This window comes from Fragaria vesca, linkage group LG4 (assembly GCF_000184155.1).
Source record: "Fragaria vesca subsp. vesca linkage group LG4, FraVesHawaii_1.0, whole genome shotgun sequence".
Taxonomy (NCBI): Eukaryota; Viridiplantae; Streptophyta; class Magnoliopsida; order Rosales; family Rosaceae; genus Fragaria; species Fragaria vesca.
In genome coordinates this window covers 19,496,406-19,509,917 of record NC_020494.1, presented here as the reverse complement: position 1 = coordinate 19,509,917, position 13,512 = coordinate 19,496,406, and the positions used below count along the sequence as shown (strand labels likewise).

The window sequence follows — 13,512 nt, the reverse complement described above, 5'->3', positions numbered from 1 at the left end:
GTACAAAAAAAAGCCCAATTCAAAAAAATAAATAAAAAATTAAATAGGTCGCCTAATTTAAGCGGGCTAGAGGAGTCGTTGCGTGCCTAGGCGGTCAGTGGGCTGCGTGGTCCGCCGTACAAAAGAAAAAAGCCCAATATTTCTGGAAGATAACAGGCCGTGTCAATGTGTTTTGGGCTTGCTATGAGAAAAGCCCAATATATTTTTCTTCTAACTGTTCTAGGATATTCTACATCATTTTATATATTCTTTATGTGTATCTTGGTCTTATGCCAACATGATATATAGTTAGGATAGAATTATGTATTCCTTATCATTATCGTATTAGTATTGTGTACTGCGTACCCTATATAAAAAGCTCCTATCAATGAATAAGATATTCATCTTTCACGATTCTCTATTCTCAAATCTCTCTTACTAAACTATGTTATCAGCTCTTGGCTCAACCCGTGAGCTAATAGTCTTTCCAAACCCTAAAGAACAAAATCGTTTTTTTTTCAAAACCAGAAGTTCTCGGCCCTGTCTCGGCCTCTACGTCGTCGCTGCTCCCGACCGCCGCTTCCGGCCGTCCGCTCCACCTTCTTTTCTGGTTTCGTCCAATCAAGCTTTTGAAGAAATTTTACGGTATGTTTTAAATCCTAAACTCTTCAAAGTTCAATAAACTCGGGGGAGATAAAGTGTTTTCTCTCCTTCTTCTCCTCCATTCTATGCTTGGGTCGGTGTAATTGCAGGTTCAAGTCCCGAATTTCCTCCCCGGGTCCAAAGTTGTGTTTGATCAACTTTGGTTCTTTCTTTTGAAGGTGTGTTTGATCACCTTCACATAGTTTCCGGGTCATGTTTGATCGACTCCGGACACTTATATCTTAGGGTTGTGTATGATCAATCCTAGAGAGGCAAACCAAAAATAATAAAAGCATCGTATTTGAGTATCCTTCGGGTCTCTATAAACTAATACGACTTGGTTTCTCTTATATGCAGATGGAAAAAGGCATCGAATTTAATGTCCTCGACGCCTATGGTACTGAGTATCATCGCTGAGTCTCGGATATTGAGCAGATCTTCATTGCCAAGGATTTGACCGAGACCATATTCCCTAATCCAACTCAGGAACCGCCTCATAAGAGGACAAAATCTCATACAAGCTATGTTCCTCCAAAAGCGTATCGATCTCACACTGCGCAGGCAGTATCAATCGAAGCATGATCCAAAGGGTTGAATAAATATTGCCGAAACGTTCGGCGAGCGCATCCCATAGATCCTTTGGATCATGCTTCGATTGATACTCTGTGCGCAATGTGGGATCAATATGCTTTCGGAGGAACATAAGCGCCTGAGATTTTGTTCTCTAATGAGGCGGTTCCTGAGTTGGATAAGGGAATATGGTCTCGGTCAAATCTTTGGCAATAAAGGTCTGCTCATATCCGAGACCCAACGATGGTACTCAGTACAATGGGCGTCAAGGACATCAAATTCGATGTCTTTTTCCATCTGCATACAAGAGAAACCAAGTCGTATTAGTTTTCTTATAGAGACCCGAAAGATACTCAAATACGATGTTTTTATTATTTTTGGTTTGTCTCTCTATGATTGATCATACACAACCCTAAAATATAAGTGTCCGGAGTCGATCAAACACGACCTGGAAACTATGTGAAGGTGATCAAACACACCTTCAAAAGAAAGAACCAAAGTTGATCAAACACGACTTTGGACCCACGGAGGAAATCCGGGATTTGAATATGCAATTACACCGACCCAAGCATAGAATGGAGGAGAAGAATGGGAGAAAGCACTTTATCTCCCCCGAGTTTATTGAACTTTGAAGAGTTTAGGGTTTAAAACAAACAGTAAAATTTCTACGGAAAAACTTGAATTCTTGATCTAAAGCTTGATCGGACTAAACCAGAAAAGAAGGCGGAGCAGACAGTCGGGAGCAGCGATGGCGTCGGGGCCGAGGCAGGGCCGAGAACTTCTAGTTTTGAAAAAAAAAAAAAAACAATTTTGTTCTTTAAGGTTTGGAAAGACTATTAGCTCAAGGGTTGAGACAAGAGTTTAGGGTTTAGGTTTAGGGTTTAGAAGGATGTAGATATCCTAGAACACTAGCATGAATTTATACTTTTTTAATATTTGTTCTGAACTCTTTGACTTTCCCACTAAAGAAAATGAAGAGATTCAAATTCTCATCGATAGCATTGCTGGAAATATTTCATGTCCCTGAAGGAAGAAAATGTCAGACGAAGACATCAAATTGATTTGGAAATTGTACACACTCTTTGAAAAACATATGCTTCGTTAAGCACACCATGAAACAAATATTTCATGCACCATAAGCTTTTAACAGACTATTGTTAGAGCCTGCATACTCTTTGAGGTTTAAGTGAAGATATCAAATAGTGTTGGGGATGGTTTAATATTAAGGTAGCCTGGGGAACTTTGTGAAATCTGGACGTCGACGTTGCACATATGCTGTCTTCCCTTCATTTCCTTCCTCAGTACCATAGAATATGAGTGTTGCATTTCCACCAAGTTCCTGCATAAAAGTATTGGTGAACACTGACATGTATAAGGCTAATCATAATATTAATGCATTTCCTAATCCATTTGGTGGATGGTAATCACAGGTACCTGGAGTCCAGCATGACCATCATCTACTGCATTAAGAGATGATTTCAGCACCCGAATTGCAGTTGGGCTGTTTCTTAGGATTTCTCGGCACCATTTAACCGTCTCTTGCTCTAAATTCTCAAGCTAGTTACATTTCAAAACAGGCAACATCAGGTGTGTGAGCCTATCTAGAAATATGCCATTCATTATCAATTCATGGAATACATTATACACACACCAAGACTAGTGTACTTACCGGTACAACAGTGTTTACAAGTCCCATTTTCTCTGCTTCAGCAGCTGTGTAAAACCTTGCTAGAAACCACATTTCACGTGCTTTTTTCGGCCCGACCTGTTTAACCATTGCCATAAATCATGTGTACCCAAAGATAAAAAATTCAGCAAACGAAGGCGGATATAACCAAGTACATAGCACAAGGAAGTTCTTCTTACCAAGCGAGACATGATCGAACTCCCATAACCAGCATCAAAGCTTCCAACCTGCCAAATGCAGACATTCAGAAAGATAAATACTTGTAACTAAAGATTGTCAAGTTCTGTCAGTTTCTACCACCCAATTTTAAACTACTACTAGTAGATTAACCACAGGTGAGTACCTTAGGGCCAGTTTGACCAAAAATGGCATTGTCTGCTGCAATGGTTAGGTCACAAACCATGTGCAACACATGCCCTCCCCCAACAGCATAACCAGCCACCTGATAAAATCATGTATACTAAACAAGGTCAACATCCAAAATTCCAAATATGCAGAAGACTTCATATCACTAATTGTAAAGTTCACGAAAACAATATAGAATTATCAATTATGTACAGATGTTTTAGTTTATCATCTGCAAAGTCTAAGCTGCACATGCCATAGCTCCTTAATCCAACATCAAAGGACTAAAGAAATACAATGTTGCATGTCTGTTAAGATTTAAGGACATACCATGGCTATTACTGGCTTTGGAAGACGACGAATCTGAACCTGTATACAGAAATTGTAACATCATGTGTTTATCACTAAAAAGTAAGAACAAACTAGTTTCTAGAAATGATACTGTAATGCTATAGATAGTATAACATGCGTTAAACAAGCTGTCCTGTTATATGAAGCAGACAGATAGATATATGTACCTGAAGGTCTAAAACATTAAGACGACCAAAATTTTCAAAATCAGAATAACCATCTTTGCTTCTCAAAGCCTGATCGCCACCGCTACAAAATGCCTTGGTTCCCTAATTACAACATTCCAGTTAAACAAGCAGATATTATACACAAGTGTAATCAAACTTGTAGCTATAAAAGCTAACTGCATAACATATACAAAATTTGCTTACTCAAACTTGTGGTACCTTCCCAGTAAGAATTATGACGCCAATGGAAGTATCGTCCCTGGCGTCACTAAAAGCCCGGATCAGCTCCTTAATCGTCTGCGGCCGGAACGCGTTCCTTCTCTCCGGCCTATCAATAGTAATCTGCCACAACGACACACGTAAATAAAATCTCATAGTTATACTATGCTAATAGAATACAAATAACTAAGATGGATTATAAACCAAACCTTGGCTATTCCTTCTCCGACGGATTTCTCGTAGATAATGTCAGTGAACTCCTTACCAGACTCGTCAATAGCAGCTTCCCAAACAACTGGGTGAGTCGGGACTTGGCCGTGGGTGCGATGGTAGCTGTCGTCCATGGAAGAAGTGTGGGACAGAGTAATGGAGCTGGGAAGTGGATTGGTCGGAGTGAGATGTTTGGAGATTGAGGCCATTCTTCTGTTCACTCTGTTCATGTCCGTACTTTCAGCCATCGATGAAGAACTGTGAAACAGTCAAGATTATTGAAATATAGGATTGAAGATTTGAAAATGAAAGCAAGTATGATTTGTTTATATTTGAAAATGAGAAGGTTGGACTAGGAGATGGAGGTTTGGTTCTTTCGTTTTTTTTTTTTTTTTTTTAATTAATAAAGAAACATAAACATTTGTATAGCAGAAACCAAAAACACAGAACAAAAGAAAGCCAAAGCAAATGTTTCATCATCAAAGGTTACAAATTATATAGCAAATCACTCTATATTCCAAAAACATGGAAAGATATTGAACTCATCCACCTACCAGTTGTCTATAATTATATGCAGATTATTCATGTTAATAGCCCATTAGTCCTAAACTCAAGAGAAAAGGGACAGATATAAAAACCATAGGTTAAAATGGGGATACTTACCTGAATTGAAACTTCAAAAAAACCAAGACCTTGTAAAGCTCTGATCTTTATGGAAGTCCTGGAAATCTTCAGTTTGGTTTTTCGTTGCTCTGACTGGCGGTAACGTTTTGGATTGGATAAGATAAGGCGCGCATGCCGGACGCGCGTTTCGGTTCGAGTGTGAAATGTGATTTTATAAAGTAAAAGTACAACCACGCGTCACTGTGTCTAAACTCTCTCATGGCTGCTGCACAGCCCGTACCCGGAATCGACAACGGCGTCGTTTCGCCTTTTCCCAAGTGCGTTTCATATCAGTTGAATTGAATAACTGGGTTTTCATGCATCTCATTCTGCTGCTGTTATAGAATTGAATCATGGACCCTTGATTATACCGTTACCTATATTTCTCTATATTCTTGGTTTACAGATTGCTGCTCTATTGTTCAAGAACTATTATTACTGCTTTAATAAATCAATTGCATTTTGCTTGCATCTGATATTATAGAAGTTGTCAAGAACATGCCTTTATCGTGGTAACTCTTTTTAATCACACAGACCCTAACAAAGAAGAATCCCTATAAACTAGGAGTGCCAAATTATACACACACTATTATATCCATCACTGATCGGTGTGAAAGGGGTCAGCAACAAATCATGCCGACCACACAGAATGAATGCACCATCAGAATCTCTTATATCTCTATACCGCTAAAGCACTAAAGGTCACAGGCATCATGATCTGAATTGACCTTGTTGTTTGCCGGCTTGCCAATTTGTAAACACGAGATTGGTGGCAGCGTCGGGGTCCTTAACTCCCCGAATGTCTGCCAGCAGAAGGGATCATACATGTGGTAGCGTTGTTGTACTGGTTTCAGCTGTATGCCGTTTAGTGTCACGTCTACGCAGGGTAGGCTGTCGCTGCAGGCGAAATGTACTGGCTTGACTGTGTATGTCCCTCGGATTCTCTCGTAGGTGATTCCAGAGAGCGCCACGGCTGATGATTGGTTTCTGCAGGTGCTTTTGTCGCAGTAGAACTGGTCTATTACAATAGGAAGTTGAACTTCATTCACTTGGATGTTTGAGAATAGGACTCCCTGAACTGACCCTGATCCACCCTGCACATGTATAAAACAGAAAACGGTGAATCGTCAAGAAATTAAATTGTAACTAGGAGCTACCTAGAGGTGTTGCTTTACATTACTTTGATTGTATTTATCTTTTACGACTGTGATGAATTTAAACATGTGTCTGAATCATATTGGAATTGGAAAATGGAAATTATAGATATACCTGCCATGTCTTGACTCTTACACCGTTCATTGTATTGTGCATGACAATGTCTCGGACGGTGATGTTTGACACACAGGCCTTGGTGTTGTCCTTCCCCAAACTGCCGATGCTGATTCCATGCCCTGGTCCACAGTTCACGTTGTGTACGTATACATTTGAGCATCCAGTTTGTATTGAAATACAGTCATCTCCTGTAAGTCATTCAAATTCAAGAGCTTTCAGTTAAGTTGTAGCTGACATATGAACCTGTATTGGAATCATCACATTTATGCATCTATACTAATCAACCATGTCTTAAGCTCATTTGGTGCCTAAGTTCCTAATTACATGCCCTGACTTGGTCTGCAGTATGAATTTGTATTGGTAGATACTACATGCTTGACATGCTTCTAATGATATTGGCTCTTCTGTTGTTTAAGATAGACTAGTAGCTGAGGGCAAGGGGAATTTAGAAGTTCTAGTCCTTATTAGACAAAAGAAAAATGGGAGAATACTAGAAGACAAGTGATGTTGCTGTCACTTGTCCTTGAGTCTTCAAACCTAATCCTTAACTGGACGCTCCTGATGATTTAGGGTGGGAAATCATCATAGAATCGGTGGTCATCCCACAATACTTGGAATGCACTGGATTGCTTGTTTTATATGTCAAACTTTCAGTGGTCAGGAAGTATCCACCAATGGTTATCTTAAGCCTCCAAGGTAGGATAAGATATATCGAATCTTAAGCCTTCAAGGTAGGATAAGAAATATCAAATTGCCCAGATTATGCAGGTTTTGGTTAACTGATTGTTTTAACCAGAATCAAGCTAAACTTTTTACCCTAAGGCAAGCTGGAAAAGTTTTCTAGTTTCATTTTTGGGAGACTGCGCGAGCAACATAATAGATGAAACAGAAGATTATAGAGTAGAGTATTACCGCAAGCAAGAGTGGAGCTATGGATGAGCACATCTTTGGAATTCTGTAGGTGAATCCCATCAGTATTAGGACTGTCACCAGGAGACGAGACAGACATATCGTGCACCAAGACTCCATCGCAGTTGTCAAACTTGAGATGGCATTGGGGGCTATTCTGAATCGTGATGCCTGTGACGGTCACGTTATAACTCCCGTAAAACCTTAGTGCCTGAGGAAGCAGCAAAATTACAAAAACCATGTTACTGAAAATTCCATGGCCAAGAACCATGTAAAAAGCTGCAATTCTAGTTGTGGTCCTTACTGTTGGTTTCATGCCTGAAATTTTGCCATTTAGCTCATTCCTTATCTGCCACAGAATATCAGGAACAGGATGATGATCATCATTATAGCTAGGAAGAGACTAAGTAAGAGAACTAGAGCAGTTTAAAGTGGAATTTAGTTTTACCGGTATCAATGGCGGGTGTGTGCTGTTTAGTGGTATAATGAGTTTTAGTTCATCATCATAAGGGTCTCCGTAGGGAGTATCTTGCCACCAAGGCGAGCCTCTTCCGTCGATCACACCCTTCCCCTGAACTGTTATCCCTCTTAGCTTAGTGAATTCGAGCCATTGAAACAGACCTTTGCCCCATTTGGTGTCTGATGGAGCTACTATTGTGCCATCAAGCTGAAAAATTCATAATTCAGTCTCATTAGCCTCAATCACGATGAAGTAATTACTTAGTCAGTAGTGTTCACATGGTCATATAGTGACCAAAGAAATCATGGTCAATCACCGTTAAATATAAATCTAAGGGTAGAAAACAAAACAACTTAACTTTAAAATAAAACTTATCACTCTTGGATTTACATCCAACGGTGATTGACTATGATTTCTTTGACCACTATGTGACCATGTAAACACCACTGATTACTTAGTTAAGTTCTTTTACACATACATGAAGGGTTGATAATTGCCTATGCATTTAGTTACCTGAAATAAGATGTTAGGTTGGCAGTATGGGCCGGAGAATGAGATGGGGCCCACGAGAAACTGGTAATCGGCCGGAACGATGATCTTTGATGCCTCAACCTTACAGGCGGCAGCCCATGCACCTTGGAATGCCTGCAATACACCGTATCAATATCTTGGTCAAGTACTATAACAGAGTTGTCAGAGTAGATAAGCTTTATACGTAGAAATATACGGTTGGTGTTAGTTTGTCCGCAGCTCTACAACTGTAAACATACTGTTATTGTTGGAATCGTGACCCAACTAACTTAACGAGAATAAATTTATTCACTGGGCCAAAAGGGCCCCCCCCTTTTTGGGTTTTTCTAGGCCCCCTTTTTGGGTTTTTCTGTTGTTTCTGTTCTTTTCCCTTTTTTTGTACTTTTCACATTTACCATTAACACACACAAATTGTTTAGTCCCCCAAGTTTTACCATTAATCAATCAATAAATTAGACTAAGACATTTGGTTTAGGGGTATAAATTTTGTAATGTAGGTTTTCTAATGTCGTGTGAACCAGGTTGTTAAGATTAAAATAAAAATCAACTAAATTTATAATAATTTCTTCCCCAAAGCAAAAATAATTAGAGAAAGTCACAATAAACCCAAAGAGAAAATTAGAAATCACGTGAAGTTGAACTGACCCAACTGGCCAAAATATTTTTTGTTTCTCTCAATGATTTTGATTAAGAAATATATGCCCTTTTGGAAAGTGACATGTGAATTACCTTACAGCTATCAATATGTAGGAGAATTTCTGGTCAATTTTTCATAGATAACAAGAGCTGAATGCAAAACCAGTAAGAATATAATGCGTTTTGAATTGTTAACCCCTGATGAAGTTGCAGAAGAAAAATGGTACGGTAAGCTAGCTAGCAGAAAAACAAACCTTTGTGTCATCGGAGCTGCCATCACCCTTAGCACCAAAATCCAGCACATTATAGGTGTAAGCTTGATCGTCGTCCCTCGGCTTGGGGACCGGGGCCGGCAATGGCGTCTTGTTATGGGGTGGAGTTGGTGCCTTCGGCTTGGGGACCGGGGCCGGCAATGGTGCCTTGTTATGGGGTGGAGTTGGTGCCTGGTTATGAGATGGAGTTGGCGCCTGGTTATGAGACGGAGCTTTAGGTTTTGGTTTCAGTTTCGGCTTTGGTTTTGATCCGCTGCTACCGCTGTTATGGTGGTGACTGCTGCTACCACCACTATGAGATGTTTTCCCTTTTTTCTTTGTAAGAGAAGACGAGCCAACTCTGCTGTGCCTCCAATGCCTTCCTCTTCTGCCCATGCAAGCCTCGAAATTCGACGACCAAACGAGGAAGGCGACTAGAAGCATGAATGTGAGGCTTTTGAAGCTAATCCCACTCATGTTAGAGCAATGTGGATGATGGTGAGCTTGACTGAGTTAGAGACAAAGGGAGGGAGAGAGAGAGAAGAGAAGAGTGAGAGACTGGTTTAGATAGCTAAAAGAAAAGTGGTGGCCGAGTATAAATAGAAAGAGAGAGTACTATAGTAGAGGGACACATCACTAAGCCAGCAGCAAAAGTTTCGTTTTGATAATATATATGCTAAGACATTAATGAAATTCATTCTCAATAATATTTCCTTTTTGTGAATTATAGTTGGAAAGAAATTTTGGAATTTGTTTGCCTCAAAAAAAGGTCCCATTCAAGCTATAATATGCCAATACCCCAGAGTACTGCAGTTTGTTGCAACTACAATTGCCTATATGTGCACATCATCAATTAAGCATTTTCTTTGCCAATCTCATTTGTTGAAGTGATCTTCATTACCAATTATGACAATCTAGTTACTTATACATTGTACCAACTTTCATCCTTGCCCCAAAATATGGCATACATTTTAAACTAAATGCTTCTCACTGATGGCAACCTTTTCTGTGAAGCCATTTTAATGTTACGGAGTATTATTGAAACTTTAAAATAGAATCGTTGAGTCAGTTTATTTTATTGATGTATACTGTAGACAATGACTAATCTAAAAATGTCTCAGTTGTTGAGTTAGTACATTTTGTTGATGCATACCATAAACAATGACTAATCGGAATCGTTTGCCTCCACAGTTTGCCATTGTGATTTTCCTTCCTTCATTTCTGTGCAGACTCTATTGATCTGATTCAAAACTTACATGTGTTCTTGATGGAGCTGCAAGAACAAAATTAAGCAGCACTGAATGGTAAAAAGGAGGAAAATAAGGACACACGTGAGTAAGTGTGGGGGCGAGGTGTCAAGTTCCGGCACTGATTATAACAGCACTTTATCATCACATGCAACCTTCACGGGCTCTTCTAATTTGTCCTCCTCTTCCTTCTTCCATCGCCTTATTTGCACCAATGGCTACATATCCCTCGCTTCACCATCAAAATCTCTAGCTATCAATTTCTTTTCTTTATTTTGTTTCCACATTTTCAGGGTGTTTAGGTGTGTTAATTTCATAATATATATACTATGGACCTACTAAGAAAACTAGAGTTGTTTAACTTCGTTTTCTTTTCTTTTTCTTACAAGGGATTTGGAACTCAACCTATCAGGAAGACTCAGTCCCACATTTGGAGTTGTTTAACTTAGTTATCGTGACAAATTGACGATACAAAGCTTTTGAGCAACGTGTTACTTTAGATAAATCTTTCAACGTTATCGTGAAATGCACCTTAGTTACTCATTGTTGAGATAGTTAATGATAACATTGAAGTAATTCTCATTGGTACGTCTTAAACTCTTATGATCGATTTCCTTAAATACGGTCTATAAAATGACTGCACATCAGTCTCTATTCTAGTGTGTTTGTAATTTACTAATTTGTAGATGCAACTATGCATAATGGGTTTCATCTTGCTCTTTCATAGCACATTGTTCATAATTATGGTTTTTTTTTTTGTTATGCAACAAATAAATAAGGTCGTGATTATAATCAGTACTTCAATAGCTCCAGAAACGAATGTACTAATCAAAGGTACAATCTAACATAAAACCCCATGCGCACATGGTTTTGCCATTTCGACTTGCATGAAGTTTTAAAGAAGGAAACAAATCATATAGAACCAAGCATCTAGCAGTACACAGCACTAATATAAATTTATGCCTCACAACATTAGGAAAAATGTGCTTTCTTTTCCACTCACATGTTCAATATCTGCGATGGTATAAGGACCTATTTTGAGAGTCAGATCAAGATTATTTATCAAGTTCACATGATATTTCGAAAAAACAAGGACCAGTTAATTCGGATATGAAGCATGTCAAATCTTTTGGCGTCATACAAAACTGAACCTATGCAGCACTGATCCGTCGACATACAGCGAAATCGCAGAAACCCCGATAGGCTTCAAGAACCAATCCATGATCAGATTGATCTTGCGAGGTTTGAAGATAATTCATTGAACATCTTGCGCCGTGAGGTCTTTCCTCGCACCGTAAGATCTTAAAGTTATATAATACTCGAGGAAGGAAGAATACACACACAGTGTTTCCTAAAAGTTCCAAGAAAACGATAGGAATCAATTAATGTAGTTGGAACATATTATGCAAATGATTCTGTGTATGATCTCTGTTGTGTTTCTGTTAGTTTCCGTTGGTCATAAGGCGTAGATATATGTGGATGTGGCATCAGATTGATCCGTCGACGTAGATGATCGATCAAGTCGAATCGATCTGGTTTCAGATAGAAGCAGATAGAGCTATACGTACTACACAGCTAGCTTTTAACTTGAAGGAAATTAAACGTGAAGCCACATGAACGTCTCCATCTGTGGCTCTAGATTTACAGAAAATACCAGACCCAGCTGAGAACCTCAACTTCATCACCCACAACGCCAAGCCTCTCATCCCTTAACCTTTTCCCTGCCGTCACTTTCCAAATCCAACCTTCACTGCTCGATGATATCTCTCTCATACATTATACATATATGCTTGACATATTTGCTAGTTTGCTACTTATATTTTTTTCGGAAGGAAAAAATGACAGTGAATCAAGAGCGATTACAATAGTTTGAAATATAAAACACCTTCGAATAGTATGACCATGCACGATCAAGTACAAAACAAGCGAAATAGTGGGAACTCTCTACATTCAAATTTTCCTTCTCCTATTGTTTGGTAAAAGTCGAAGAAGAGAGTTGGATAAAACAATGAGAAAGAAACAAGATTTGTGTTTAAATATTAGAAATATATAAGAATTGAGATCTCCCTCAGGGTATGCCAACTCTTAGTTTGTTGCATTGCGAGAAAACCGTTAAAACTATATATATATATATATATATAACTGCATTCAGAGGCGGACGTCCGCACAACCCTTAAAGTGCAGACGTCCCTTCGTTCTTCACCGTCATGCGCCGACGACGACGCTTGTTTTACCCGAGCAGACACCAGACTGCCAAAGGCATCCCCGATTCCCCGATCACTTTCTCTTGCCAGCGAGTCCGTCAATATCAGTTTGCAGCTGAGATCGATCTTGTCCGAAGTTTTGGGTGGAGGTTGCTGCCCAGACCTTCAAATCGATATTGTCGGCAAGAGAAGTGATTGGGGATGCCTCTGGTGTCCACTCGGGTGGAGGAGCACCGTCGTCGGCGCCGGACGGTAGAGAACGGAGGGACGTCTGCACACACTTTAAGGGTTGTGTGGACGTCCGCTTCTAATCCGGAATATATATATACACACACACACACAAGGATTATCAGGTGCGGACGTCCGCACGGCTCTTAAAGTGTGGACGTCCCTCCTGACGCCACCGTACTGCACCGGCGAGGGCGCCCCTCCACCTCAGCGGACTCCAGCAGCTTCCCCGACCACTTTCCATCCCCGGCAAGTTTGCCGAATTCTAGTTTTCCGGCCATATTGACTTTGTTTGAAGTTTTGGGTGATCTGGCCGGAAAACTGGAATTCGGCGAACTCGCCAGGGAGGGAAAGTGGTCAGGGACACTGCTAGAGTCCGCTGGGGTGGAGGCGTGCCCTCGCCGGCGCCGTATGGTGGCGAACGGATGGACGTCTGCACTTTAAGACGGTGCGGACGTTCGTATCTGAAACGGACTATATATATATATATATATATATATTTGTTGTTCTTATTCACAGTATATATATTTGCTATAATTCCGTATCACATGTATTTTTTAATGAATTTGTTGTCTGCAGGTCTCTCTGCAAGTGCCTTCCCAAAACGTCAAGCCAATTCTGATATACCTTGCTAGCAAGCAGCCTAGCACATTAATTATTTAGTTTAGGGTATACAATACATTATATATTTCTCATGTAACAGAAATAATATAGATCAATAATTAATTTATATCACTAATTTGGCTGGTTTTGCATGGTATTAACTAACTAATTAAGTGACAGCCACGCATGAGTTTGTGATTGTTGGATTTATAATATATAGATACAGAGACAGAGACACTTGGAAGGAGAGGATTGTAAGTACGATATCGAGCTTGCTTCTTCTTAGCTAGCTTGGCCGTCTTTTTGTGCTCCATTTTTCATTTCGTGCTCGTGATCAA

The 13,512-nt window shown here is 39.8% G+C and overlaps 2 protein-coding genes across 2 annotated transcripts; both read right to left on the bottom strand.

Moving 5' to 3' along the window:
• Positions 1-2,220: 2,220 nt before the first annotated feature.
• Positions 2,221-4,908, bottom strand: LOC101305839 (1,4-Dihydroxy-2-naphthoyl-CoA synthase, peroxisomal-like). The gene is made up of 10 exons (XM_004297426.1): positions 4,834-4,908; positions 4,170-4,428; positions 3,961-4,083; positions 3,742-3,843; positions 3,554-3,592; positions 3,222-3,320; positions 3,058-3,105; positions 2,861-2,956; positions 2,626-2,748; positions 2,221-2,530 (listed from the first exon to the last, which is right to left on the bottom strand). Exons 2-10 carry the CDS (start codon positions 4,416-4,418, stop codon positions 2,414-2,416), a joined length of 996 nt encoding a protein of 331 aa, XP_004297474.1. The 5' UTR covers positions 4,419-4,428; positions 4,834-4,908; the 3' UTR covers positions 2,221-2,413.
• Positions 4,909-5,242: 334 nt separating this feature from the next.
• LOC101305550 (polygalacturonase At1g48100-like) lies at positions 5,243-9,369 on the bottom strand. The gene is made up of 8 exons (XM_004297425.1): positions 9,167-9,369; positions 8,896-9,082; positions 7,988-8,119; positions 7,463-7,681; positions 7,319-7,363; positions 7,018-7,225; positions 6,103-6,293; positions 5,243-5,927 (listed from the first exon to the last, which is right to left on the bottom strand). Exons 1-8 carry the CDS (start codon positions 9,367-9,369, stop codon positions 5,529-5,531), a joined length of 1,584 nt encoding a protein of 527 aa, XP_004297473.1. The 3' UTR covers positions 5,243-5,528.
• Between the last annotated feature and the right edge of the window lie 4,143 nt (positions 9,370-13,512).